Source organism: Rutidosis leptorrhynchoides, chromosome 3, assembly GCF_046630445.1.
Source record: "Rutidosis leptorrhynchoides isolate AG116_Rl617_1_P2 chromosome 3, CSIRO_AGI_Rlap_v1, whole genome shotgun sequence".
NCBI lineage: Eukaryota > Viridiplantae > Streptophyta > Magnoliopsida > Asterales > Asteraceae > Rutidosis > Rutidosis leptorrhynchoides.
The window spans coordinates 654,233,066-654,259,779 of record NC_092335.1 but is presented as its reverse complement, the minus strand read 5'-3'; the positions used below and the strand labels follow the sequence as shown (position 1 = coordinate 654,259,779).

Here is a 26,714-nt window from a genome sequence, read left to right as displayed (position 1 = left end):
TGTCTTCATATTCTCATGTAGATATATAGAGTCAATATGTAAATCTCCGGTTTTTAAATCAAGCCAGTTGGAGGTTAGGTTCAGAAACCAGGAAAGTTTTTCCTGTTTGGGTTTACCAATTCAACCAGGTTGAACTAAAATTTGCATGTTCATACCGGTTTGAAAATAATAACAAAAATCGATTTCGAATGAACTAGAAAAACTTTTAGATTTGAGGTTCAATCATTTTATTATAGGACTTGTTATGGCAAATAATAAGTGATAGATCGGACAATTGTCTATCAATTTTGGAAATGGTGTTAATCAAATTTTTAAAACATGATGAACATGTGTATCAATTATTAAATTGGTTTATCAAACTAATGAGAAAGGGGGGTGATTCTCACACACACTTTTTTGATTCTCACATACATATTTCAACATTTTACTCTTCTAATAATACTCAATTGGTGTGTGAGGATCAAAAAAGTGTGTGTGAGAATCATCCCCCAATGAGAAATGTTGTCCGCTTAAAATTTGATGTATATTCTCCACTTGTTATATCTTAACAATTTTAATTATATAGTTTTCTTCAACTTTTCCAGAATTTTTAAAAACATTCTTAAAGGTTGTCGTTAACATTCATAAATATATTGTACATTTAAATAAATGTCATCAAAAAAATATTAGCCACTATGTACAATACATTTTAAAAAATCTTATTTTATTTGACTAATTCCATTGCTTAATATATCATCATTATCACTATGTACATGATAACCATTCGATATTTTGTCATTTCTTAGTAAAGTTTGATCAATTCATTCAATCCAAAAATTGTACGTTTGTTACATCACTAAATGCTAACAGTTGAATCTCTATTTAATACGAAAGTAGTCGGTCCAATTAGGATAAGTGAAAACAAAACAATAGAGCAAACAAGACGTGAGTCATCGCAGAAAATCAGGTTGTCGATTCGCCAAAACAAATAAAGTAAATTAGGTGATGGTTTCTCTTCTAATAATAGAAGAAAATAGTAAGCAAAAGGCGTCATTGGAACCAAATATGAGGGGGAAAAGGATTTCCATATAGAAAACATGAAATATTTCGTCACTATCCCTTACTCTGGATTGATCCTCATCTTTATAATTTGACCCATAACTTCGTAACATATTGTTGGATTTTAAAATCATTAAACATATTTTCATTCCCTAAATCTAACAGCTATATATATAGTTAATTTATCAAGACAGCACATTATAATAAGAAGAACGAAACACTTTTTTATGTATTGGCAAACACAAAAATCTTGAAATTTCCGATTGGTTATATAGTTAAATTTCAGTATTGACAACTTAGTACGTTTTTTACACATTATATATATTAATAGAGATACGGTTGACTTTCATTATTGAGATAATATTCTATGTAACTAACTTTTGTAAAGTGTAAGGAATGTATATCCTCTTCTAATTTAGAGGATCAATTGCCAGAATAGAGGTTAGGGACTTTTTGTTGGTTATTAATGATCAAGACACAACTTATGTCTATACTACTAATAACATTTGAACCTAATATCAATTGCATATTTGAATATGATTTGAATAATTGTAACCCTATTATATATGTTTTGACATTATTATTTGATTGAAGTAATAATATTACAAATATATATAAATGATAACAAGTAAAATTTGTTACTTGATTCTATCTTGTAATTTAATTATATAATGTGCAAGTATACATTATCTAAGTCATATCATTAAAGGCTATACATACACATTATTTATTCAACCTTTTAAAAGATAAATGTGTATTATAAACTTATAATGGATGTCATGATAACCTTACACTAATTGGTGGAAGAAAAGCAAAAGTGAAATGATGAATCATGATGGCTTAGTTGTGGTTTTCTTTAAAATGAAAGAATACATACGGATACTTGTAGATTTTTTGAAGAAAACATATTTTGCAAGTATTATCAAACATGTTCTTTTAGTTACTTACAAAAGATTCTAAGTTTTCTTTCAAGTTGAAAGAGTTACTAAAACAAGATAGTTTTAGAAAATAAGAAATAAGAAAGATTGTTTCTTATACTTGTTTTCAAGGGTTATAAAGGACTAGCATCCAGTTGATATTGGAGTTTGTTTTCGTGTGGATTATCGATAGAGGGAGGCTACTTTGGCTCCTACATTCTTAGCATACATACTTCTCAAGTTCAAAGTCTTCAAAGGTTGTAGTGTTTAAACTCACTCTTTATTATTTAGTTTTCTTAACAACATGCAATTGGATCCTTGGTGGAGAGTTTTTGAAAGGTTTAAAAATTGTTGTACATGCTTCCGCTGCTAAATAGTTTTATGAAATTTCATACAAACCCCATCAGTGGTATCAGAGCCGCTTTTGCATGTGTTAAGAAACTTATGTTATATACAATAAGAACTTGTTCTTATTATTAGAAATGAACAACTTTTTTTTCTAAAAAGGAAAAGTTGTAGATTTATAAAATGCAACTTAGTTATTTTATTTGCTACAACCATTCCTTTTACATGCATGTATGGTTGTAGAAGTTGCTATATATATATATATATATATATATATATATAATAGTTGATATATTAAGTTGCATGGTGCATAGAAAGCCTTTAGACCATTTTGTGATGTTTGGTTGTGTTGCAATTCGATTGGGTTGTAAATTATTCTTTCATTTATAACGGTTTGTAATAATTTTATTTTTCATGTTTCGTTTAATTTTGAGATGTAAAAGTATTAGTGTAGACTTGTATATTTTATCTATAAAAATGTAACAAGACATGAAGAAAATTCAAGATGGAGTTCTAAGCAATTTTAGAGCCATTTGCAACACCAAATGTTGACTAGGCAAGTGGGAGCTTCAAGACATCACAATGAAGCATGGATATTTGTTATGTCCTTAGATTGACTCGGTCCATTCGTTTGGCTCACGAAAACTGATTAGAAAAAGGCTTGGCTATGCACCTATTAATTGTTGTGTTTATGTTTGTATGTTGCATGTTTGAATATAGGATATTTGCATGCTAGAAAATAATTTTTTTTTAACAAATCAAACACAAATAAGAGTTTGGTAAATTTATATATAATTTTGAAAATGGTTTTTCGTAAAAGTATAAAATGAGTTTTAATAAAAATGAGTTTTTACATAAAGTTCAAAGTTAACATTAAAATTATGAATTTAATAAATTTAAACCAAACTCTTGTATAAAGTTTTAAATAAAATGAGTTTTATTAAAAACTAAAATTGGTCTTAAGTTAGCGAGCTCAATGTATACATATTAATATAGGATATTAGTTTAAAATTGGACACGCCGTGAGTGACTAAAATAGAGATTCTATAAACTCAAGACCAACATATAAAATATGATTTTATCTAAAGTATACATATAATATGTTGTTGAATGCATGCAACAATTATTATACGAAATGTTTTGTCAAATTGAAATAATACAAAACATAAAATCCCTTTTAAAATGTAAGTTTATGCCATCCTTTTTAAGACACTCGCTTGTCATTTGTACGTCGTTGTGGAGAGAGCATCAGCCAACCACCATGGTCGTCTTGTGATTACCGAGATGGTGTTTCGCGATTCCCATGACAGTCTTGGGCCGAACATCATAGTTTTTAAATAGGACAACTTAATTGGTGCTTCTTGTGGAGAGAGCATCAGCCAAACACAAGAGGCCCAAGGCATAGATGGGATTAAACATACCAGTTGACAATCGTTGTTAAAGATCCCATTAAGATATAGAAATTATATTAGACTTGCAATTGGTAATCGCTACCTACCTTGTTAATTTAAACTTAGTGGAGAGTGCATCAGCCAACCACTCAAGGTTAAATGTAACTTGGATTCTAGCCTTTAACAAATTAATTTTTCAAAAGAAAGTTAGGGTAATTAACTATTAAAGGATCAAATATTAAAATACTAAAAGAACTTTGTTAATTTTGTAGATGTCACCCAATGCAACTATACCCGTTCACCACCTTTCTCTAAGATCTGTCTTAGAGAAGGAAAAACTCAATGATACGAACTTCTTAGACTGGTATTGTAATTTGAGAATTGTTCTCAAAGTCGAAAAGAAGTCGTATATACTTGATGGACCCGTTCCCGAGGAACCCCCTGCTAATGCCACTAAGAGCATCCGAGATGCTTGGACTAAGAATATGGATGACTCCACAGAGGTAGCATGCCTCATGTTAGCCACCATGATTCCAGACTTGCAAAAGGACCTGGAACATCATGATGCCTTTGAGATGCTTAAGCAGCTAAAGGAAATATTCCAGCAACAAGCTAGGCAACAATGCTTTGAAACTGTCAGAGCGTTACACGCATGCAAGATGACAGAGGGGACATCTGTAAGCTCTTATGTTCTAAAAATGAAGAGCTACATAGATCAACTTGAGAGGCTTGGATCTTCCATTGGTCCTGAGTTGGCAATAGACTTGATCCTCAACTCACTACCAAAGTCATATGACCAGTTCGTCTTGAACTACAATATGAACAATTTGGAGAAATCTATCTCGGAGTTGCATTTAATGCTTAAGACTGCCGAGAAGAATATTCCATCCAAAACCTCTGAAGTCCTCATGATTCGGGAAGGAAAAATCAAGAAGCCACAAGCCAAAGGCAAAGGTAAAGGCAAACCTAAGAGTCAGGGCAACTACAAAGGCAAAAAGTTTGTCCCAAAGGATTCTGTCAAGAAGAAAGAAAAACCTGCCAAAGATGCCACTTGTTTCCATTGTGGAGAAATTGGTCATTGGAAGCGAAACTGCCCGACTTACCTTGCAGAGCTGAAGAAGACAAAGGCTAGCAATGCTAGCACCTCAGGTATCTATATGATAGAACTATTTGCTTTCTCTAGTAATTCATGGGTATTTGATACTGGTTGTGGAACTCACATTTGTAATAATGTGCAGGGACTAAGAAAGATTAAGAAGCTAAAACCAGGCGATTTGGTATTGCATGTTGGCAACGGAGCACATGTTGCGGTCGTAGCAATAGGCACTTATGAACTTTTATTACCAAATGGCCTGTATTTAATATTAAATAATTGTTATTATGTCCCTAGTCTAACTAGGAACATTATTTCAGCTGCACGTTTGTATGAATCTGGTTACTCGTATGCTTTTCCTAATGGTAATATTTCAGTTTTCAATAAAGATGTTTTTTACTTTGAGGCACGGCCTCACAATGGCATATATGAAGTTGACATACAAGATTCATCCAATAATAGTTCTATGTATAACATAAACACCAAAAGATCCAAGCATGACTTGAATCAAACTTATCTATGGCATTGTCGTCTTGGTCACATAAACAAGAAACGCATAACCAAACTCCAATCTGGTGGAATTTTAAAATCAACTAACTCTGAGTCATTTGATGTATGTGAATCTTGTTTAAGCGGGAAGATGACAAAGGCACCTTTCTCCGGTTCCGGAGAAAGAGCAAAGGATCTTTTGGGACTTATACATTCCGATGTATACGGTCCTTTTAGAACTATGTCAAGAAATGGTGAAAGATACTTCATTACATTTACTGATGATTTCAGTAGATTTGGTTATGTTTACTTATTGAAACATAAACATGAGGCATTTGAAACGTTCAAAGTGTTTCAAAATGAGGTTCAAAATCAGCTAGGCAAAACGATAAAGGTTCTTCGATCGGATCAAGGAGGTGAGTACTTGTGTCAAGAGTTTGATAATCATCTAAAGAATTGTGGAATTATTTCACAACGCACTCCACCTGGAACACCACAACATAATGGCGTTTCTGAGAGGAGGAATCGAACCCTATTTGATATGGTTCGATCTATGATGAATCATACTTCACTTCCTCCATCTTTCTGAACCTATGCCTTATTATCTGCTGCTCGCATACTAAATATGATACCAAACAAAAAGGTAAATAAGACACCATATGAGTTATGGCATGGAAAGGTTCCAAATTTATCTTATTTGAAAGTTTGGGGTTACGAAGCTCATGTTCGACAAGAAACTTCCAACAAACTTGATCCCAGATCTATCAAATGCATTTTTGTGGGATACCCAAAAGATTCTATGGGATATTATTTCTACAATCCTACCGAGAACAAAGTGTTTGTTTCTAGACACGCTACTTTTCTAGAAAAGGAGTTTCTATTAAATAAAGCAAGTGGGAGTAATGTAGAACTTGAAGAAATTCAAGAACCACAAAATATCACACCTGAGGTTGGCACTAGCTATCGACAAATTGTTGAAGAACCTGAACAATTGGTTGCTCAGGAACCTGAAGTAACACAAGACATTCGTAGATCTAGTAGACCTCGTCATAGTCCCCAAAGATATGATGACATTTTCTTAGTGGATGAAAGTGAGCCCACTAACTACAAAGATGCTACATTAGATCCTGAATCTAAGAAATGGAATGAAGCCATGAATGAAAATATGCAGTCCATGTATGACAATGAAGTATGGGACTTAGTTGATCTACCTCCTGATAGCAAGGCTGTTGGGAGCAAATGGATTTTCAAGAAGAAAACCGATATGGACGAAAATGTACATACATTTAAGGCAAGACTAGTGGCGAAAGGTTTCACTCAAACTCATGGTGTTGATTATGATGAAACTTTCTCTCCAGTGGCCATGCTAAAATCAATTAGAATACTCATCGCCATAGCCGCATATTATGACTATGAGATATGGCAAATGGATGTAAAAACCGCATTCCTTAATGGACACTTAAGTGAAGATGTCTATATGGAACAACCAGAAGGTTTTGTAAATCCTAAGTATCCTAATAAAGTGTGTAAGCTTAAAAGAGCCATTTACGGATTAAAGCAACCATCTAGAAGCTGGAATCTTCGTTTTGACGAGAAAATAAAAGAGTTTGATTTTATCCAAAATGAAGATGATCCATGTGTTTACAAAAGGGCTAGTGGGAGCATAGTAGTATTTTTAATCTTATATGTAGATGATATACTACTTATTGGAAATGACATCCCAACTTTACAAAAGGTAAAGTCTTGGCTTGGGAAGTGTTTTCAAATGAAATACCTTGGCAATGCTGCTTATATTCTAGGAATAAAAATTCATAGAGATAGATTAAAGCGGCTAATCGGCTTGAGCCAAAGTGCATATATTGAAAGGATTCTAAAAAGATTCAAGATGCAAGATTCCAAACGCGGATATTTGCCAATGTCACATGGTACAATATTGAGCAAGTCTCAAAGTCCTAGCACAAATGATGAGCTTAGACGAATGAATGGAACTCCATATGCTTCTGCAATTGGATCCATTATGTATGCCATGTTATGCACAAGACCAGACGTATCGTATGCTTTGAGCATGACGAGTAGATACCAACAAAATCCGGGTGAAAGCCACTGAATGGCTGTCAAGAACATCCTAAAGTACTTGAGAAGGACTAAAGATATGTTCTTAATTTATGGTGGTGTGGAATAAGATCTTACTGTAAAGTGCTACACAGATGCTAGTTTCCAAACTGATAGAGATGATTCACGATCACAATCTGGATATGTCTTTATCTTAAATGGAGGAGCTATAACTTGGAAAAGTTCTAAGCAGAAAGTAGTTACACAATCTACTACAGAAGCTGAATACATTGCTGCATCGGAGGCGGCACAAGAGGCTGCGTGGATGAAAAAGTTCATTGCTGATTTAGGGGTGATGCCAAGCATAGAAGACCCCATAGAAATATTTTGCGACAACAATGGTGCTATTGCTCAAGCAAAAGAACCTAGATCGCATCACAGCACCAAACATATCCTTAGGAGATTCCACTACATACGTTACATAGTGGGAGATGGAGATGTTTGTATTCGTAAAGTTCACACAGACCAAAACCTTGCTGACTCTTTTACAAGGGCTTTGGCACAATCAAAACACGAGGGTCATGCTCGATGTATAGGGCTTCGTAATGTTAATGATTGGAATGATTTATAATTTAGTATTATGATATTTTAGAACATTTATGCAACATTTATCTTAAATGATATGATGTATTCGGATATAATCATCCTCATTAATAATTGTTGTGTTCCTTATTAGTATGTTTAAATCCTTGAATAACATTGTTATTCTAAAATGTCCATAGTCGATCACAATTATGGGAATAGTTGTGAGTTAAGACTAATGTGAATAAGTTGGTTGACTTTCATGAAGATGAAAGTAGAGCAAGGGAGTTGCAACCAAATTCACCTATGTTTATTGGAGAATAAACATTGGACATGACCCGCTTTCAAGATCACTTCATGGATCGATGTCATAAGTGATTCTTGAAAATGGTAATATCTTTATATCCTTAGACCGTAGATACATATTGGGTCTAAGTGTGAGGATTGTTATACTTTAACATAGTCAAACATTGTTCTTTAGCCAGACAATCATAAAAGCTATTGTTAAGTATAATATGAGACACATGAGAGACGTGTGTAGTCTAGACGGGATTTGTTCCTCTTATCTGGATAAGAGATTGACATCTATGGGCCCCTCGATGATTTAAATTGATTAAGATGTGTGGCCACGTTCAAAATATATTGATGTATTCAATGGTGTTTGTTTTATCATTTTCAATCTTGATCGAGTAACATAATGTATGAGCTAAATATGAGATTGATTGCTATCCATGTCTCATGCTCAACGTGATGTCAGTAACAAAGGGATAACTGATACCTTACCTATATATTGATTTGAAGAAGTAACTTAAGAATCAATGGATGCTCGGAATGACATTTTTCATGTGTTGTTAGGGGCAGTGGCATGTTGTTAGACGTTTACCACTGTCTGTGTTGACATATGTTGAATCTTGTGCAAGTGGGAGATTGTTGGTTATTAATGCCCAAGACACAACTTATTTCTATACTACTAATAACATTTGAACCTATAGGGTCACACACAATGAGCAAATAAATATCAATTGCATATTTGAATATGATTTGAATAATTTTAACCCTATTATATATGTTTTAACATTATTATTTGATTGAAGTAATAATATTACAAATATATATAAATGATAACAAGTAAAATTTGTTACTTGATTCTATCTTGTAATTTAATTATATAATGTGCAAGTATACATTATCTAAGTCATATCATTAAAGGCTATACATACACATTATTTATTCAACCTTTTAAAAGATAAATGTGTATTATAAACTTATAATGGATGTCATGATAACCTTACACTAATTGGTGGAAGAAAAGCAAAAGTGAAATGATGAATCATGATGGCTTAGTTGTGGTTTTCTTTAAAATGAAAGAATACATACGGATACTTGTAGATTTTTTGAAGAAAACATATTTTGCAAGTATTATCAAACATGTTCTTTTAGTTACTTACAAAAGATTCTAAGTTTTCTTTCAAGTTGAAAGAGTTACTAAAACAAGATAGTTTTAGAAAATAAGAAATAAGAAAGATTGTTTCTTATACTTGTTTTCAAGGGTTATAAAGGACTAGCATCCAGTTGATATTGGAGTTTGTTTTCGTGTGGATTATCGATAGAGGGAGGCTACTTTGGCTCCTACATTCTTAGCATACATACTTCTCAAGTTCAAAGTCTTCAAAGGTTGTAGTCTTTAAACTCACTCTTTATTATTTAGTTTTCTTAACAACATGCAATTGGATCCTTGGTGGGGAGTTTTTGAAAGGTTTAAAAATTGTTGTACATGCTTCCGCTGCTAAATAGTTTTATGAAATTTCATACAAACCCCATCAGTGGTATCAGAGCCGCTTTTGCATGTGTTAAGAAACTTATGTTATATACAATAAGAACTTGTTCTTATTATTAGAAATGAACAACTTTTTTTTCTAAAACGGAAAAGTTGTAGATTACTAAAATGCAACTTAGTTATTTTATTTGCTACAACCATTCCTTTTACATGCATGTATGGTTGTAGAAGTTGCTATATATATATATATATATATATATATATATATATATATATATATATATATATATATATATATATATATATATATATATATATATAATAGTTGATATATTAAGTTGCATGGTGCATAGAAAGCCTTTAGACCATTTTGTGATGTTTGGTTGTGTTGAAATTCGATTGGGTTGTAAATTATTCTTTTATTTATAACGGTTTGTAATAATTTTATTTTTCATGTTTCGTTTAATTTTGAGATGTAAAAGTATTAGTGTAGACTTGTATATTTTATCTATAAAAATGTAACAAGACATGAAGAAAATTTAAGATGGAGTTCTAAGCAATTTTAGAGCCATTTGCAACACCAAATGTTGACTAGGCAAGTGGGAGCTTCAAGACATCACAATGAAGCATGGATATTTGTTATGTCCTTAGATTGACTCGGTCCCTTCGTTTGGCTCACGAAAACTGATTAGAAAAAGGCTTGGCTATGCACCTATTAATTGTTGTGTTTATGTTTGTATGTTGCATGTTTGAATATAGGATATTTGCATGCTAGAAAATAATTTTTTTTTTAACAAATCAAACACAAATAAGAGTTTGGTAAATTTATATATAATTTTGAAAATGGTTTTTCGTAAAAGTATAAAATGAGTTTTAATAAAAATGAGTTTTTACATAAAGCTCAAAGTTAACATTAAAATTATGAATTTAATAAATTTAAACCAAACTCTTGTATAAAGTTTTAAATAAAATGAGTTTTATTAGAAACTAAAATTGGTCTTAAGTTAGCGAGCTCAATGTATACATATTAATATAGGATATTAGTTTAAAATTGGACACGCCGTGAGTGACTAAAATAGAGATTCTATAAACTCAAGACCAACATATAAAATATGATTTTATCTAAAGTATACGTATAATATATTGTTGAATGCATGCAACAATTATTATACGAAATGTTTTGTCAAATTGAAATAATACAAAACATAAAATCCCTTTTAAAATGTAAGTTTATGCCATCCTTTTTAAGACACCCGCTTGTCATTTGTACGTCGTTGTGGAGAGAGCATCAGCCAACCACCATGGTCGTCTTGTGATTACCGAGATGGTGTTTCGCGATTCCCATGACAGTCTTGGGCCGAACATCATAGTTTTTAAATAGGACAACTTAATTGGTGCTTCTTGTGGAGAGAGCATCAGCCAAACACAAGAGGCCCAAGGCATAGATGGGATTAAACATACCAGTTGACAATCGTTGTTAAAGATCCCATTAAGATATAGAAATTATATTAGACTTGCAATTGGTAATCGCTACCTACCTTGTTAATTTAAACTTAGTGGAGAGAGCATCAGCCAACCACTCAAGGTTAAATGTAACTTGGATTCTAGCCTTTAACAAATTAATTTTTCATAAGAAAGTTAGGGTAATTAATTATTAAAGGATCAAATATTAAAAATACTAAAAGAACTTTGTTAATTTTGTAGATGTCACCCAATGCAACTATACCCGTTCACCACCTTTCTCTAAGATCTGTCTTAGAGAAGGAAAAACTCAATGATACGAACTTCTTAGACTGGTATTGTAATTTGAGAATTGTTCTCAAAGTCGAAAAGAAGTCGTATATACTTGATGGACCCGTTCCCGAGGAACCCCCTGCTAATGCCACTAAGAGCATCCGAGATGCTTGGACTAAGCATATGGATGACTCCACAGAGGTAGCATGCCTCATGTTAGCCACCATGATTCCAGACTTGCAAAAGGACCTGGAACATCATGATGCCTTTGAGATGCTTAAGCAGCTAAAGGAAATATTCCAGCAACAAGCTAGGCAACAATGCTTTGAAACTGTCAGAGCGTTACACGCATGCAAGATGACAGAGGGGACATCTGTAAGCTCTTATGTTCTAAAAATGAAGAGCTACATAGATCAACTTGAGAGGCTTGGATCTTCCATTGGTCCTGAGTTGGCAATAGACTTGATCCTCAACTCACTACCAAAGTCATATGACCAGTTCGTCTTGAACTACAATATGAACAATTTGGAGAAATCTATCTCGGAGTTTCATTTAATGCTTAAGACTGCCGAGAAGAATATTCCATCCAAAACCTCTGAAGTCCTCATGATTCGGGAAGGAAAAATCAAGAAGCCACAAGCCAAAGGCAAAGGTAAAGGCAAACCTAAGAGTCAGGGCAACTACAAAGGCAAAAAGTTTGTCCCAAAGGATTCTGTCAAGAAGAAATAAAAACCCACCAAAGATGCCACTTGTTTCCATTGTGGAGAAATTGGTCATTGGAAGCGAAACTGCCCGACTTACCTTGCAGAGCTGAAGAAGACAAAGGCTAGCAATGATAGCACCTCAGGTATCTATATGATAGAACTATTTGCTTTCTCTAGTAATTCATGGGTATTTGATACTGGTTGTGGAACTCACATTTGTAATAATGTGCAGGGACTAAGAAAGATTAAGAAGCTGAAACCAGGCGATTTGGTATTGCATGTTGGCAACGGAGCACATGTTGCGGTCGTAGCAATAGGCACTTATGAACTTTTATTACCAAATGGCCTGTATTTAATATTAAATAATTGTTATTATATCCCTAGTCTAACTAGGAACATTATTTCAGCTGCACGTTTGTATGAATCTGGTTACTCGTATGCTTTTCCTAATGGTAATATTTCAGTTTTCAATAAAGATGTTTTTTACTTTGAGGCACGGCCTCACAATGGCATATATGAAGTTGACATACAAGATTCATCCAATAATAGTTCTATGTATAACATAAACACCAAAAGATCCAAGCATGACTTGAATCAAACTTATCTATGGCATTGTCGTCTTGGTCACATAAACAAGAAACGCATAACCAAACTCTAATCTGATGGAATTTTAAAATCAACTAACTCTGAGTCATTTGATGTATGTGAATCTTGTTTAAGCGGGAAGATGACAAAGGCACCTTTCTCCGGTTCCGGAGAAAGAGCAAAGGATCTTTTGGGACTTATACATTCCGATGTATGCGGTCCTTTTAGAACTATGTCAAGAAATGGTGAAAGATACTTCATTACATTTACTGATGATTTCAGTAGATTTGGTTATGTTTACTTATTGAAACATAAACATGAGGCATTTGAAATGTTCAAAGTGTTTCAAAATGAGGTTCAAAATCAGCTAGGCAAAACGATAAAGCTTCTTTGATCGGATCGAGGAGGTGAGTACTTGTGTCAAGAGTTTGATAATCATCTAAAGAATTGTGGAATTATTTCACAACGCACTCCACCTGGAACACCACAACATAATGGTGTTTCTGAGAGGAGGAATCGAACCCTATTTGATATGGTTCGATCTATGATGAATCATACTTCACTTCCTCCATCTTTCTGGACCTATGCCTTATTATCTGCTGCTCGCATACTAAATATGATACCAAACAAAAAGGTAAATAAGACACCATATGAGTTATGGCATGGAAAGGTTCCAAATTTATCTTATTTGAAAGTTTGGGGTTGCGAAGCTCATGTTCGACAAGAAACTTCCAACAAACTTGATCCAGATCTATCAAATGCATTTTTGTGGGATACCCAAAAGATTCTATGGGATATTATTTCTACAATCCTACCGAGAACAAAGTGTTTGTTTCTAGACACGCTACTTTTCTAGAAAAGGAGTTTCTATTAAATAAAGCAAGTGGGAGTAATGTAGAACTTGAAGAAATTCAAGAACCACAAAATATCACACCTGAGGTTGGCACTAGCTATCAACAAATTGTTGAAGAACCTGAACAATTGGTTGCTCAGGAACCTGAAGTAACACAAGACATTCGTAGATCTAGTAGACCTCGTCATAGTCCCCAAAGATATGACGACATTTTCTTAGTGGATGAAAGTGAGCCCACTAACTACAAAGATGCTACATTAGATCCTGAATCTAAGAAATGGAATGAAGCCATGAATGAAGAGATGCAGTCCATGTATGACAACGAAGTATGGGACTTAGTTGATCTACCTCCTGATAGCAAGGCTGTTGGGAGCAAATGGATTTTCAAGAAGAAAACCGATATGGACGAAAATGTACATACATTTAAGGCAAGACTAGTGGCGAAAGGTTTCACTCAAACTCATGGTGTTGATTATGATGAAACTTTCTCTCCAGTGGCCATGCTAAAATCAATTAGAATACTCATCGCCATAGCCGCATATTATGACTATGAGATATGGCAAATGGATGTAAAAACCGCATTCCTTAATGGACACTTAAGTGAAGATGTCTATATGGAACAACCAGAAGGTTTTGTAAATCCTAAGTATCCTAATAAAGTGTGTAAGCTTAAAAGAGCCATTTATGGATTAAAGCAACCATCTAGAAGCTGGAATCTTCGTTTTGACGAGAAAATAAAAGAGTTTGATTTTATCCAAAATGAAGATGATCCATGTGTTTACAAAAGGGCTAGTGGGAGCATAGTAGTATTTTTAATCTTATATGTAGATGATATACTACTTATTGGAAATGACATCCCAACTTTACAAAAGGTAAAGTCTTGGCTTGGGAAGTGTTTTCAAATGAAATACCTTGGCGATGCTGCTTATATTCTAGGAATAAAAATTCATAGAGATAGATTAAAGCGGCTAATCGGCTTGAGCCAAAGTGCATATATTGAAAGGATTCTAAAAAGATTCAAGATGCAAGATTTCAAACGCGAATATTTTCCAATGTCACATGGTACAATATTGAGCAAGTCTCAAAGTCCTAGCACAAATGATGAGCTTAGACGAATGAATGGAACTCCATATGCTTCTGCAATTGGATCCATTATGTATGCTGTAGTGACCCGAACTTTTCCATGTTTATATATATTAATTGAGATTGATATTTACATGATTAAATGTTTCCAACATGTTAAGCAATCAAACTTGTTAAGACTTGATTAATTGAAATATGTTTCACATAGACAATTGACCACCCAAGTTGACCGGCGATTCACGAACGTTAAAACTTGTAAAAACGACATGACGATATATATATGGATATACATATGGTTAACATGAGATTATTATAAGTAAGTATCTCCATAAGTATATTAATAATAAGTTATATACATATAAACAAGACTACTAACTTAAGGATTTCGAAACGAGACATATATGTAACGATTATCGTTGTAACGACATTTAAATGTATATATATCATATTAAGATATATTAATATATCATAATATCATGATAATATAATAATTTAACATCTCATTAGATATAATAAATAATGGGTTAACAACATTAATTGAGATCGTTAACTTAAAGGTTTCAAAACAACACTTACATGTAACGACTAACGATGACTTAACGACTCAGTTAAAATGTATATACATGTAGTGTATTTAGATGTATTAAAACACTTTTAGAAGAATTCAAGACATATATCAAAACACTCATACTTAACGAAAATGGTTACAGTTACTTTCCCATTCTTTTCTTTCATCAAGAATTCTAGTCGTATTCTTACCCGTATTATACACAGCTTCAAAACGTACTTACTATGGGTATATACCAATAGGAACTAGCATGGGATTCCACTCTTGATTATGTCATGTATGACTAATCAATTTTAACTTCTACCATGAGCTAGTCAACTAACTAGAACTCCTTTTAACCCCACTCACCACTCACCAATTACCACTCATCATTCACTCCATTTCACTTCCAATTCTCTTTCTAATTCTCTCTCAACACACACACACACTATTATGAACGTATTTTTCCAGTAGTTAATCATCATCTTCATCAAAAATCACTTCAAGAATCAAGCTATAATCATCATAGGAAGAACACTTCAAGAACACTTCAAAAATCCCTTCAAGTTTACTAATTTACTTCCAAGCTTTCTAATCCATTCCAAGTAATCATCTAAGATCAAGAAACCTTTGTTATATACAGTAGGTTATCTTTCTTATTCAAGGTAATATTCATATTCAAACTTTGATTCAATTTCTATAACTATAAACTATCTTAATTCGAGTAAAAAAACTTACTTGAACTTGTTTTTGTGTCATGATCCTACTTTAAGAACTTTCAAGCCATCCAAGATCCTTTGAAGCTAGATCATTTCTTGTCACTTCCAGTAGGTTTACCTACTAAACTTGAGGTAGTAATGATGTTCATAAAATCATTCGATTCATATATATAAAACTATCTTATTCGAAGGTTTAAACTCGTAATCACTAGAACATAGTTTAGTTAATTCTAAACTTGTTCGCAAACAAAAGTAAATCCTTCTAACTTGACTTTTAAAATTAACTAAACACATGTTCTATATCTATATGATATGCTAACTTAATGATTTAAAACCTGGAAACACGAAAAACACCGTAAAACCGGATTTACGCCGTCGTAGTAACACCGCGGGCTGTTTTGGGTTAGTTAATTAAAAACTATGATAAACTTTGATTTAAAAGTTGTTATTCTGAGAAAATGATTTTTATTATGAACATGAAACTATATCCAAAAATTATGGTTAAACTCAAAGTGGAAGTATGTTTTCTAAAATGGTCATCTGGACGTCGTTCTTTCGACTGAAATGACTACCTTTACAAAAACGACTTGTAACTTATTTTTCCGATTATAAACCTATACTTTTTCTGTTTAGATTCATAAAATATAGTTCAATATGAAACCATAGCAATTTGATTCACTCAAAACGGATTTAAAATGAAGAAGTTATGGGTAAAACAAGATTGGATAATTTTTCTCATTTTAGCTACGTGAAAATTGGTAACAAATATATTCCAACCATAACTTAATCAACTTGTATTGTATATTATGTAATCTTGAGATACCATAGACACGTATACAATGTTTCGACCTATCATGTCGACACATCTATATATATTTCGGAACAACCATAGACACTCTATATGTGAATGTTGGAGTTAGCTATACAGGGTTGAGGTTGATTCCAAAATATGTATAGTTTGAGTTGTAAACAATACTGAGATACGTATACACTGGGTCGTGGATTGATTCAAGATAATATTTATCGATTTATTTCTGTATATCTAACTGTGAACAACTAGTTGTAGGTTACTAACGAGGACAGCTGACTTAATAAACTTAAAACATCAAAATATATTAAAAGTGTTGTAAATATATTTTGAACATACTTTGATATATATGTATATATTGTTATAGGTTCATGAATCAACCAGTGGCCAAGTCTTACTTCCCGACGAAGTAAAAATCTGTGAAAGTGAGTTATAGTCCCACTTTTAAAATCTAATATTTTTGGGATGAGAATACATGCAGGTTTTATAAATGATTTACAAAATAGACACAAGTACGTGAAACTACATTCTATGGTTGAATTATCGAAATCGAATATGCCCCTTTTTATTAAGTCTGGTAATCTAAGAATTAGGGAACAGACACCCTAATTGACGCGAATTCTAAAGATAGATCTATTGGGCCTAACAAACCCCATCCAAAGTACCGGATGCTTTAGTACTTCGAAATTTATATCATATCCGAAGGGTGTCCCGGAATGATGGGGATATTCTTATATATATGCATCTTGTTAATGTCGGTTACCAGGTGTTCACCATATGAATGATTTTTATCTCTATGTATGGGATGTGTATTGAAATATGAAATCTTGTGGTCTATTGTTACGATTTGATATATATAGGTTAAACCTATAACTCACCAACATTTTTGTTGACGTTTTAAGCATGTTTATTCTCAGGTGATTATTAAGAGCTTCTGCTGTTGCATACTTAAATAAGGACGAGATTTGGAGTCCATGCTTGTATGATATTGTGTAAAAACTGCATTCAAGAAACTTATTTTGTTGTAACATATTTGTATTGTAAACCATTATGTAATGGTCGTGTGTAAACAGGATATTTTAGATTATCATTATTTGATAATCTACGTAAAGCTTTTTAAACCTTTATTGATGAAATAAAGGTTATGGTTTATTTTAAAATGAATGCAGTCTTTGAAAAATGTCTCATGTAGAGGTCAAAACCTCGCAACGAAATCAATTAATATGGAACGTTTTTAATCAATAAGAACGGGACATTTCAGTTGGCATCCGAGCGTTGGTCTTAGAGAACCAGAATTTTGCATCAGTGTGTCTTATCGAGTTTGTTAGGATGCATTAGTGAGTCTGGACTTCGACCGTGTTTACTTGAAAAATGATTGCTTAACAAATTTTGTTGGAAACTATATATTTTTAACATGTGAATATTATGTGATATATTAATCTCTTAACGCGTTTGATATTATGTGATAGATGTCTACCTCTAGAACAAGTCTCATTGACTCACCTAATAATAATGAAGAGTCAAATGTAAATTGGAATGATTCGTGGACTGATTCACAAGTTCCCGAAGAGGAACCGGAAGAAGAGTCGGAACCAGAAGAAGAATCGGAACCGGAAGAAGAATCGGAACCGGATGAAGAAATAGAACCGGTGGGGGAAATAATAAAACGGTTAAGTAAAAGAAAATCCTCAACCAACTGACCAAGGTTAATTATGGTCAATGGTGTTTCCGCTAAGGAAGCAAAATATTGGGAGGATTACCAATTCTCCGATGAATCGGATTCTGACGAGAATTCCGATGATGTTATAGAAATTACCCCAACTGAATTTAAAAAGGCAAAAGAAAAAAATAAGGGAAAAGACATAAAAATAGAGAAATCTAATTCCAACCCCGATGAACTTTATATGTATCGTCAACCCCCGAAGTCCTTAAGTTGTAACAATGACCCGGGAACCTCTAAACCACCAGGTTTTTCTAAACCAATGTGGATAACGACGGCTCGTATTAGGGGAACATCATATATCCCTAGAAACTTGGCAAAACGAACCAAAACCGAAGAAGAAGAAACAAGCGAGTCGGAATAAGATAGTTGTATTCGTGTGGTGTAATATAAGTAATATAGTGTGCTTATGCTTTATGATATATGTAAAAATTGCTTGTATTAATAAGTATTTTTTTTATGAATCTAACTCTTGTCTATTTTACAGTATAAAAACACAAAATGGATAGACAACCCAATATTTTAAGAGACCTACCCGGAGACATGATTGATGAAATCTTGTCTAGAGTCGGTCAGAATTCTTCGGCACAACTATTTAAGGCGAGATCAGTTTGTAAGACATTCGAAGAACGTTCCAAGAATGCCTTGGTTTATAAAAGGCTTTCGTTCGAAAGATGGGGGATATCACATTGGGAAATCCATAAGTTACGATGTGTTTACTTTGACGCATATATTGCGGGGAACCCAAATGCTATTTTACGCAATGGGTTAAGAAATTATTTTGACTCAATATATCCGAATATTGGACTTCGTGATTTAGAAAAAGCGGCTAACATGCAACATAAAGAAGCATGTTATGCTTACAGATTAGTAATGTTCGCTTCTCACCAAAGTGAGAACAAGAACATCGGGCTACAACTATTAAACAAAACGTTCCCACAAGTGACGGAGTCGGTAATTGGGGTAAGAAATGAGGTTTTTAGATTGTTACGGGACTGTTGGACATTACGTAACCCTCGTCCCTTTGACGACGTTACAACACGCTGTCTTATCAACGGTCATAACGGTTATGTTCCACAAGACCAAGGATGGGAAGTAATCCTAGTAAAACCAGAATGCATGACTTGTTTCTGGACGTATGAATTACGTGTCTTTATTGCCTTTGCTGAACGACTTGTGTACTAGCTAGAATTATCTTCACAACCATCTTGTATCAAATTTATTGTGTGCTATATTTCATGCTATATGTAAAATAAGCGGTATTGTAAGTTTGTAAAATATTGTGTAAAAGTTTGAACGCGAAATATTATTATAATCAGTTTTTCATATAGAATTGTAGTAGTTGAATTGTATATTAGCTACTAAGTATGAACTTAACGGGTAGGTACTACCCGAATTTAAACTTATAAAACGCTAATATGAAGAAAAAGCTTTTATAAATGAGTTCATATTATGCTACGAAATACTATTAACTACTCTTAATATTCTGTATGCTTAACTTGTTCCATTTGACTATTTTGAAGGAAATGGCACCGACTACTCGACACACCGTGAATATGAATGAAGAGGAATTCCGTACTTTTCTAGCTTCAAACATAGCCGCAGTACAGGCTGCGCTACATACCAACAATAACCTTGGATCTAGCAGTACAGGAAATCGTGTAGGATGCACCTACAAAGAATTCACTGCCTGCAAACCTTTGGAATTTGATGGAACCGAAGGACCGATCGGATTGAAACGGTGGACCGAGAAGGTCGAATCGGTGTTTGCCATAAGTAAGTGTACTGAAAAGGACAAAGTGAAGTACGCTACGCATACCTTCACAGGTTCTGCGTTAACATGGTGGAATACCTATCTAGAGCAAGTGGGACAAGACGATGCGTACGCACTACCGTGGTCAGTATTCAAGCACTTGATGAACGAGAAGTACCGTCCCAGAACCGAGGTCAATAAGCTCAAGACAGAACTTAGAGGGTTACGAACCCAAGGATTTGATATTACCACGTACGAAAGACGATTCACAGAATTGTGCCTATTGTGTCCGGGAGCATTCGAAGATGAGGAAGAGAAGATCGACGCGTTTGTGAAAGGATTACCGGAAAGAATCCAGGAAGATATAAGTTCACACGAGCCCGCCTCCATACAACAGGCATGTAGAATGGCTCACAAACTAGTGAACCAGATTGAAGAAAGAATTAAAGAACAGACTGCTGAAGAGGCCAATGTGAAGCAAGTCAAAAGAAAGTGGGAGGAAAACGGTGATAAGAATCACCAATACAACAACAACAGCAATTACAACAATAATCACAACAATTATCCCAACAATCGCAACATCAATCGTAACTACAACAAACAGCCCAATAACAACAACAACAACAACAACAACAACATCACAACAACAACAACAGCAACTACAACAATCATCCTAACAACAATAATAACCGCAACAAAAACAACAATCAGAAGCAGCTATGCCAAAGGTGTGAAAAGTATCACTCGGGGTTCTGCACCAAATTTTGCAACAAGTGTAAAAGAAATGGTCATAGCACGGCGAAGTGTGAGGTCTACAGACCAGAGGTTAATAGAACGAAAGGAACAAATGGTGTTGGAACGAGTAATGGCGGAGGAAGTAGTGTCGGAGCAAGTTATGCCAATGTAGTTTGTTATAAATGTGTAAAACCGGGCCACATCGTTAGAAATTGCCCGAACCAGGAGAACACGAATGGACAAGGCCGCGGAAGAGTTTTCAATATTAATGCGGCAGAGGCACAGGAAGACCCGGAGCTTGTTACGGGTACGTTTCTTATTGACAATAAATCTACTTACGTTTTATTTGATTCGGGTGCGGATAGAAGCTATATGAGTAGAGATTTTTGTGCTAAATTAAGTTGTCCATTGACGCCTTTGGATAGTAAATTTTTACTCGAATTAGCAAATGGTAAATTAATTTCAGCAGATAATATATGTCGGAATCGAGAAATTAAACTGGTTAGCGAAACATTTAAGATTGATTTGATACCTGTAGAGTTAGGGAGTTTTGATGTGATAATCGGTATGGACTGGTTGAAAGAAGTGAAAGCAGAGATCGTTTGTTACAAAAATGCAATTCGCATTATACGAGAAAAAGGAAAACCCTTAATGGTGTACGGAGAAAAGGACAACACGAAGCTACATCTTATTAGTAATTTGAAGGCACAAAAACTAATAAGAAAAGGTTGCTATGCTATTCTAGCACACGTCGAAAAAGTACAAACTGAAGAAAAGAGCATCAATGATGTTCCCATTGCAAAAGAATTTCCTGATGTATTTCCGAAACAATTACCGGGATTACCCCCACATCGATCCGTTGAATTTCAAATAGATCTTGTACCAGGAGCTGCACCAATAGCTCGTGCTCCTTACAGACTCGCACCCAGCGAGATGAAAGAACTGCAAAGCCAATTACAAGAACTTTTAGAGCGTGGTTTCATTCGACCAAGCACATCACCGTGGGGAGCTCCTGTTTTGTTTGTCAAGAAGAAAGATGGTACATTCAGGTTGTGTATCGACTACCGAGAGTTGAACAAACTTACCATCAAGAACCGCTACCCACTACCGAGAATTGACGACTTATTTGATCAACTACAAGGCTCGTCTATTTATTCAAAGATCGATTTACGTTCTGGATATCATCAAATGCGGGTGAAAGAAGATGATATTCCAAAGACTGCTTTCAGAACACGTTACGGTCATTACGAGTTTATGGTCATGCCGTTTGGTTTAACTAATGCACCAGCTGTGTTCATGGACCTTATGAACCGAGTGTGTGGGCCATACCTTGACAAGTTTGTCATTGTTTTCATTGATGACATACTTATTTACTCAAAGAATGACCAAAAACACTGTGAACATTTGAGAAAGGTGTTAGAAGTATTGAGGAAGGAAGAATTGTACGCTAAGTTTTCAAAGTGTGCATTTTGGTTGGAAGAAGTTTAATTCCTCGGTCACATAGTGAACAAAGAAGGTATTAAGGTGGATCCGGCAAAGATAGAAACTGTTGAAAAGTGGGAAACCCCGAAAACTCCAAAACACATACGCCAGTTTTTAGGACTAGCTGGTTACTACAGAAGGTTCATCCAAGACTTTTCCAGAATAGCAAAACCCTTGACTGCATTAACGCATAAAGGGAAGAAATTTGAATGGAATGATGAACAAGAGAAAGCGTTTCAGTTATTGAAGAAAAAGCTAACTACGGCACCTACATTGTCATTGCCTGAAGGGAATGATGATTTTGTGATTTATTGTGATGCATCAAAGCAAGGTCTCGGTTGTGTATTAATGCAACGAACGAAGATGATTGCTTATGCGTCTAGACAATTGAAGATTCACGAACAAAATTATACGACGCATGATTTGGAATTAGGCGCGGTTGTTTTTGCATTAAAGACTTGGAGGCACTACTTATATGGGGTCAAAAGTATTATATATACCGACCACAAAAGTCTTCAACACATATTTAATCAGAAACAACTGAATATGAGGCAGCTTAGGTGGATTGAATTATTGAATGATTACGACTTTGAGATTCGTTACCACCCGGGGAAGGCAAATGTGGTAGCCGATGCCTTGAGCAGGAAGGACAGAGAACCCATTCGAGTAAAATCTATGAATATAATGATTCATAATAACATTACTACTCAAATAAAGGAGGCACAACAAGGAGTTTTAAAAGAGGGAAATTTAAAGGATGAAATACCCAAAGGATCGGAGAAACATCTTAATATTCGGGAAGACGGAACCCGGTATAGGGCTGAAAGGATTTGGGTACCAAAATTTGGAGATATGAGAGAAATGGTACTTAGAGAAACTCATAAAACCAGATACTCAATACATCCTGGAACGGGGAAGATGTACAAGGATCTCAAGAAACATTTTTGGTGGCCGGGTATGAAAGCCGATGTTGCTAAATACGTAGGAGAATGTTTGACGTGTTCTAAGGTCAAAGCTGAGCATCAGAAACCATCAGGTCTACTTCAACAACCCAAAATTCCGGAATGGAAATGGGAAAACATTACCATGGATTTCATCACTAAATTGCCAAGGACTGCAAGTGGTTTTGATACTATTTGGGTAATAGTTGATCGTCTCACCAAATCCGCACACTTCCTACCAATAAGAGAAGATGACAAGATGGAGAAGTTAGCACGACTGTATTTGAAGGAAGTCATCTCCAGACATGGAATACCAATCTCTATTATCTCTGATAGGGATGGCAGATTTATTTCAAGATTCTGGCAGACATTACAGCAAGCATTAGGAACTCGTCTAGACATGAGTACTGCCTATCATCCACAAACTGATGGGCAGAGCAAAAGTACGATACAAACGCTTGAAGACATGCTACGAGCATGTGTTATTAATTTCGGAAACAGTTGGGATCGACATCTACCGTTAGCAGGATTTTCCTACAACAACAGCTACCATTCAAGCATTGAGATGGCGCCGTTTGAAGCACTTTATGGTAGAAAGTGCAGGTCTTCGATTTGTTGGAGTGAAGTGGGGGATAGACAGATTACGGGTCCGGAGATTATACAAGAAACTACCGAGAAGATCATCCAAATTCAACAACGGTTGAAAACAGCCCAAAGTTGACAAAAGAGCTACGCTGACATTAAAAGAAAAGATATAGAATTTGAAATTGGAGAGATGCTCATGCTTAAAGTTGCACCTTGGATTTGAAGAAATGTTTTGCTAAAGAAGATCTCACTATTCCGTTAGATGAAATCCAAATCAACGAAAAACTTCAATTCATCGAAGAACCCGTCGAAATAATGGATCGTGAGGTTAAAAGACTTAAGCAAAACAAGATACCAACTGTTAAGGTTCGATGGAATGCTCGTAGAGGACCCGAGTTCACCTAGGAGCGTGAAGATTAGATGAAGAAGAAATACCCGCATCTATTTCCAGAAGATTCATCAACACCTTCAACATCTTAAAATTTCGGGACGAAATTTATTTAACGGGTAGGTACTGTAGTGACCCGAACTTTTCCATGTTTATATATATTAATTGAGATTGATATTTACATGATTAAATGTTTCCAACATGTTAAGCAATCAAACTTGTTAAGACTTGATTAATTGAAATATGTTTCATATAGACAATTGACCACCCAAGTTGACCGGCGATTCACGAACGTTAAAACTTGTAAAAACGACATGACGATATATATATATGGATATACATATGGTTAACATGAGATTATGATAAGTAAGTATCTCCATAAGTATATTAACAATAAGTTATATACATATAAACAAGACTACTAACTTAAGGATTTCGAAACGAGACATATATGTAACGATTATCATTGTAATGACATTTAAATGTATATATATCATATTAAGATATATTAATATATCATAATATCATGATAATATAATAATTTAATATCTCATTAGATATAATAAATAATGGGTTAACAACATTAATTGAGATCGTTAACTTAAAGGTTTCAAAACAACACTTACATGTAACGACTAACGATGACTTAACGACTCAGTTAAAATGTATATACATGTAGTGTATTTAGATGTATTAAAATACTTTTGGAAGACTTCAAGACATATATCAAAACACTCATACTTAACGAAAATGGTTACAGTTACTTTCCCATTCTTTTCTTTCATCAAGAATTCTAGTCGTATTCTTACCCGTATTATACACAGCTTCAAAACGTACTTACTATGGGTATATACCAATAGGAACTAGCATGGGATTCCACTCTTGATTATGTCATGTATGACTAATCAATTTTAACTTCTACCATGAGCTAGTCAACTAACTAGAACTCCTTTTAACCCCACTCACCACTCACCAATTACCACTCATCATTCACTCCATTTCACTTCCAATTCTCTTTCTAATTCTCTCTCAACACACACACACACTATTATGAACGTATTTTTCCAGTAGTTAATCATCATCTTCATCAAAAATCACTTCAAGAATCAAGCTATAATCATCATAGGAAGAACACTTCAAAAACACTTCAAAAATCCCTTCAAGTTTACTAATTTACTTCCAAGCTTTCTAATCCATTCCAAGTAATCATCTAAGATCAAGAAACCTTTGTTATATACAGTAGGTTATCTTTCTTATTCAAGGTAATATTCATATTCAAACTTTGATTCAATTTCTATAACTATAAACTATCTTAATTCGAGTAAAAAAACTTACTTGAACTTGTTTTTGTGTCATGATCCTACTTTAAGAACTTTCAAGCCATCCAAGATCCTTTGAAGCTAGATCATTTCTTGTCACTTCCAGTAGGTTTACCTACTAAACTTGAGGTAGTAATGATGTTCATAACATCATTCGATTCATATATATAAAACTATCTTATTCGAAGGTTTAAACTCGTAATCACTAGAACATAGTTTAGTTAATTCTAAACTTGTTCGCAAACAAAAGTAAATCCTTCTAACTTGACTTTTAAAATTAACTAAACACATGTTCTATATCTATATGATATGCTAACTTAATGATTTAAAACCTGGAAACACGAAAAACACCTTAAAACCGGATTTACGCCGTCGTAGTAACACCGCGGGCTGTTTTGGGTTAGTTAATTAAAAACTATGATAAACTTTGATTTAAAAGTTGTTATTCTGAGAAAATGATTTTTATTATGAACATGAAACTATATCCAAAAATTATGGTTAAACTCAAAGTGGAAGTATGTTTTCTAAAATGGTCATCTGGACGTCGTTCTTTCGACTGAAATGACTACCTTTACAAAAACGACTTGTAACTTATTTTTCCGATTATAAACCTATACTTTTTCTGTTTAGATTCATAAAATAGAGTTCAATATGAAACCATAGCAATTTGATTCACTCAAAACGGATTTAAAATGAAGAAGTTATGGGTAAAACAAGATTGGATAATTTTTCTCATTTTAGCTACGTGAAAATTGGTAACAAATATATTCCAACCATAACTTAATCAACTTGTATTGTATATTATGTAATCTTGAAATACCATAGACACGTATACAATGTTTCGACCTATCATGTCGACACATCTATATATATTTCGGAACAACCATAGACACTCTATATGTGAATGTTGGAGTTAGCTATACAGGGTTGAGGTTGATTCCAAAATATGTATAGTTTGAGTTGTGATCAATACTGAGATACGTATACACTGAGTCGTGGATTGATTCAAGATAATATTTATCAATTTATTTCTGTATATCTAACTGTGGACAACTAGTTGTAGGTTACTAACGA

The 26,714-nt window shown here is 34.1% G+C and overlaps 1 protein-coding gene across 1 annotated transcript; it reads left to right on the top strand.

Annotated features, from left to right (window-relative positions):
- Positions 1–11,388: 11,388 nt before the first annotated feature.
- On the top strand, positions 11,389–12,147 carry LOC139902503 (uncharacterized). Its single transcript, XM_071885118.1, has one exon. The coding sequence runs from the start codon at positions 11,389–11,391 to the stop codon at positions 12,145–12,147; it is 759 nt and encodes a 252-aa protein (XP_071741219.1).
- The last annotated feature ends 14,567 nt before the right edge of the window (positions 12,148–26,714 follow it).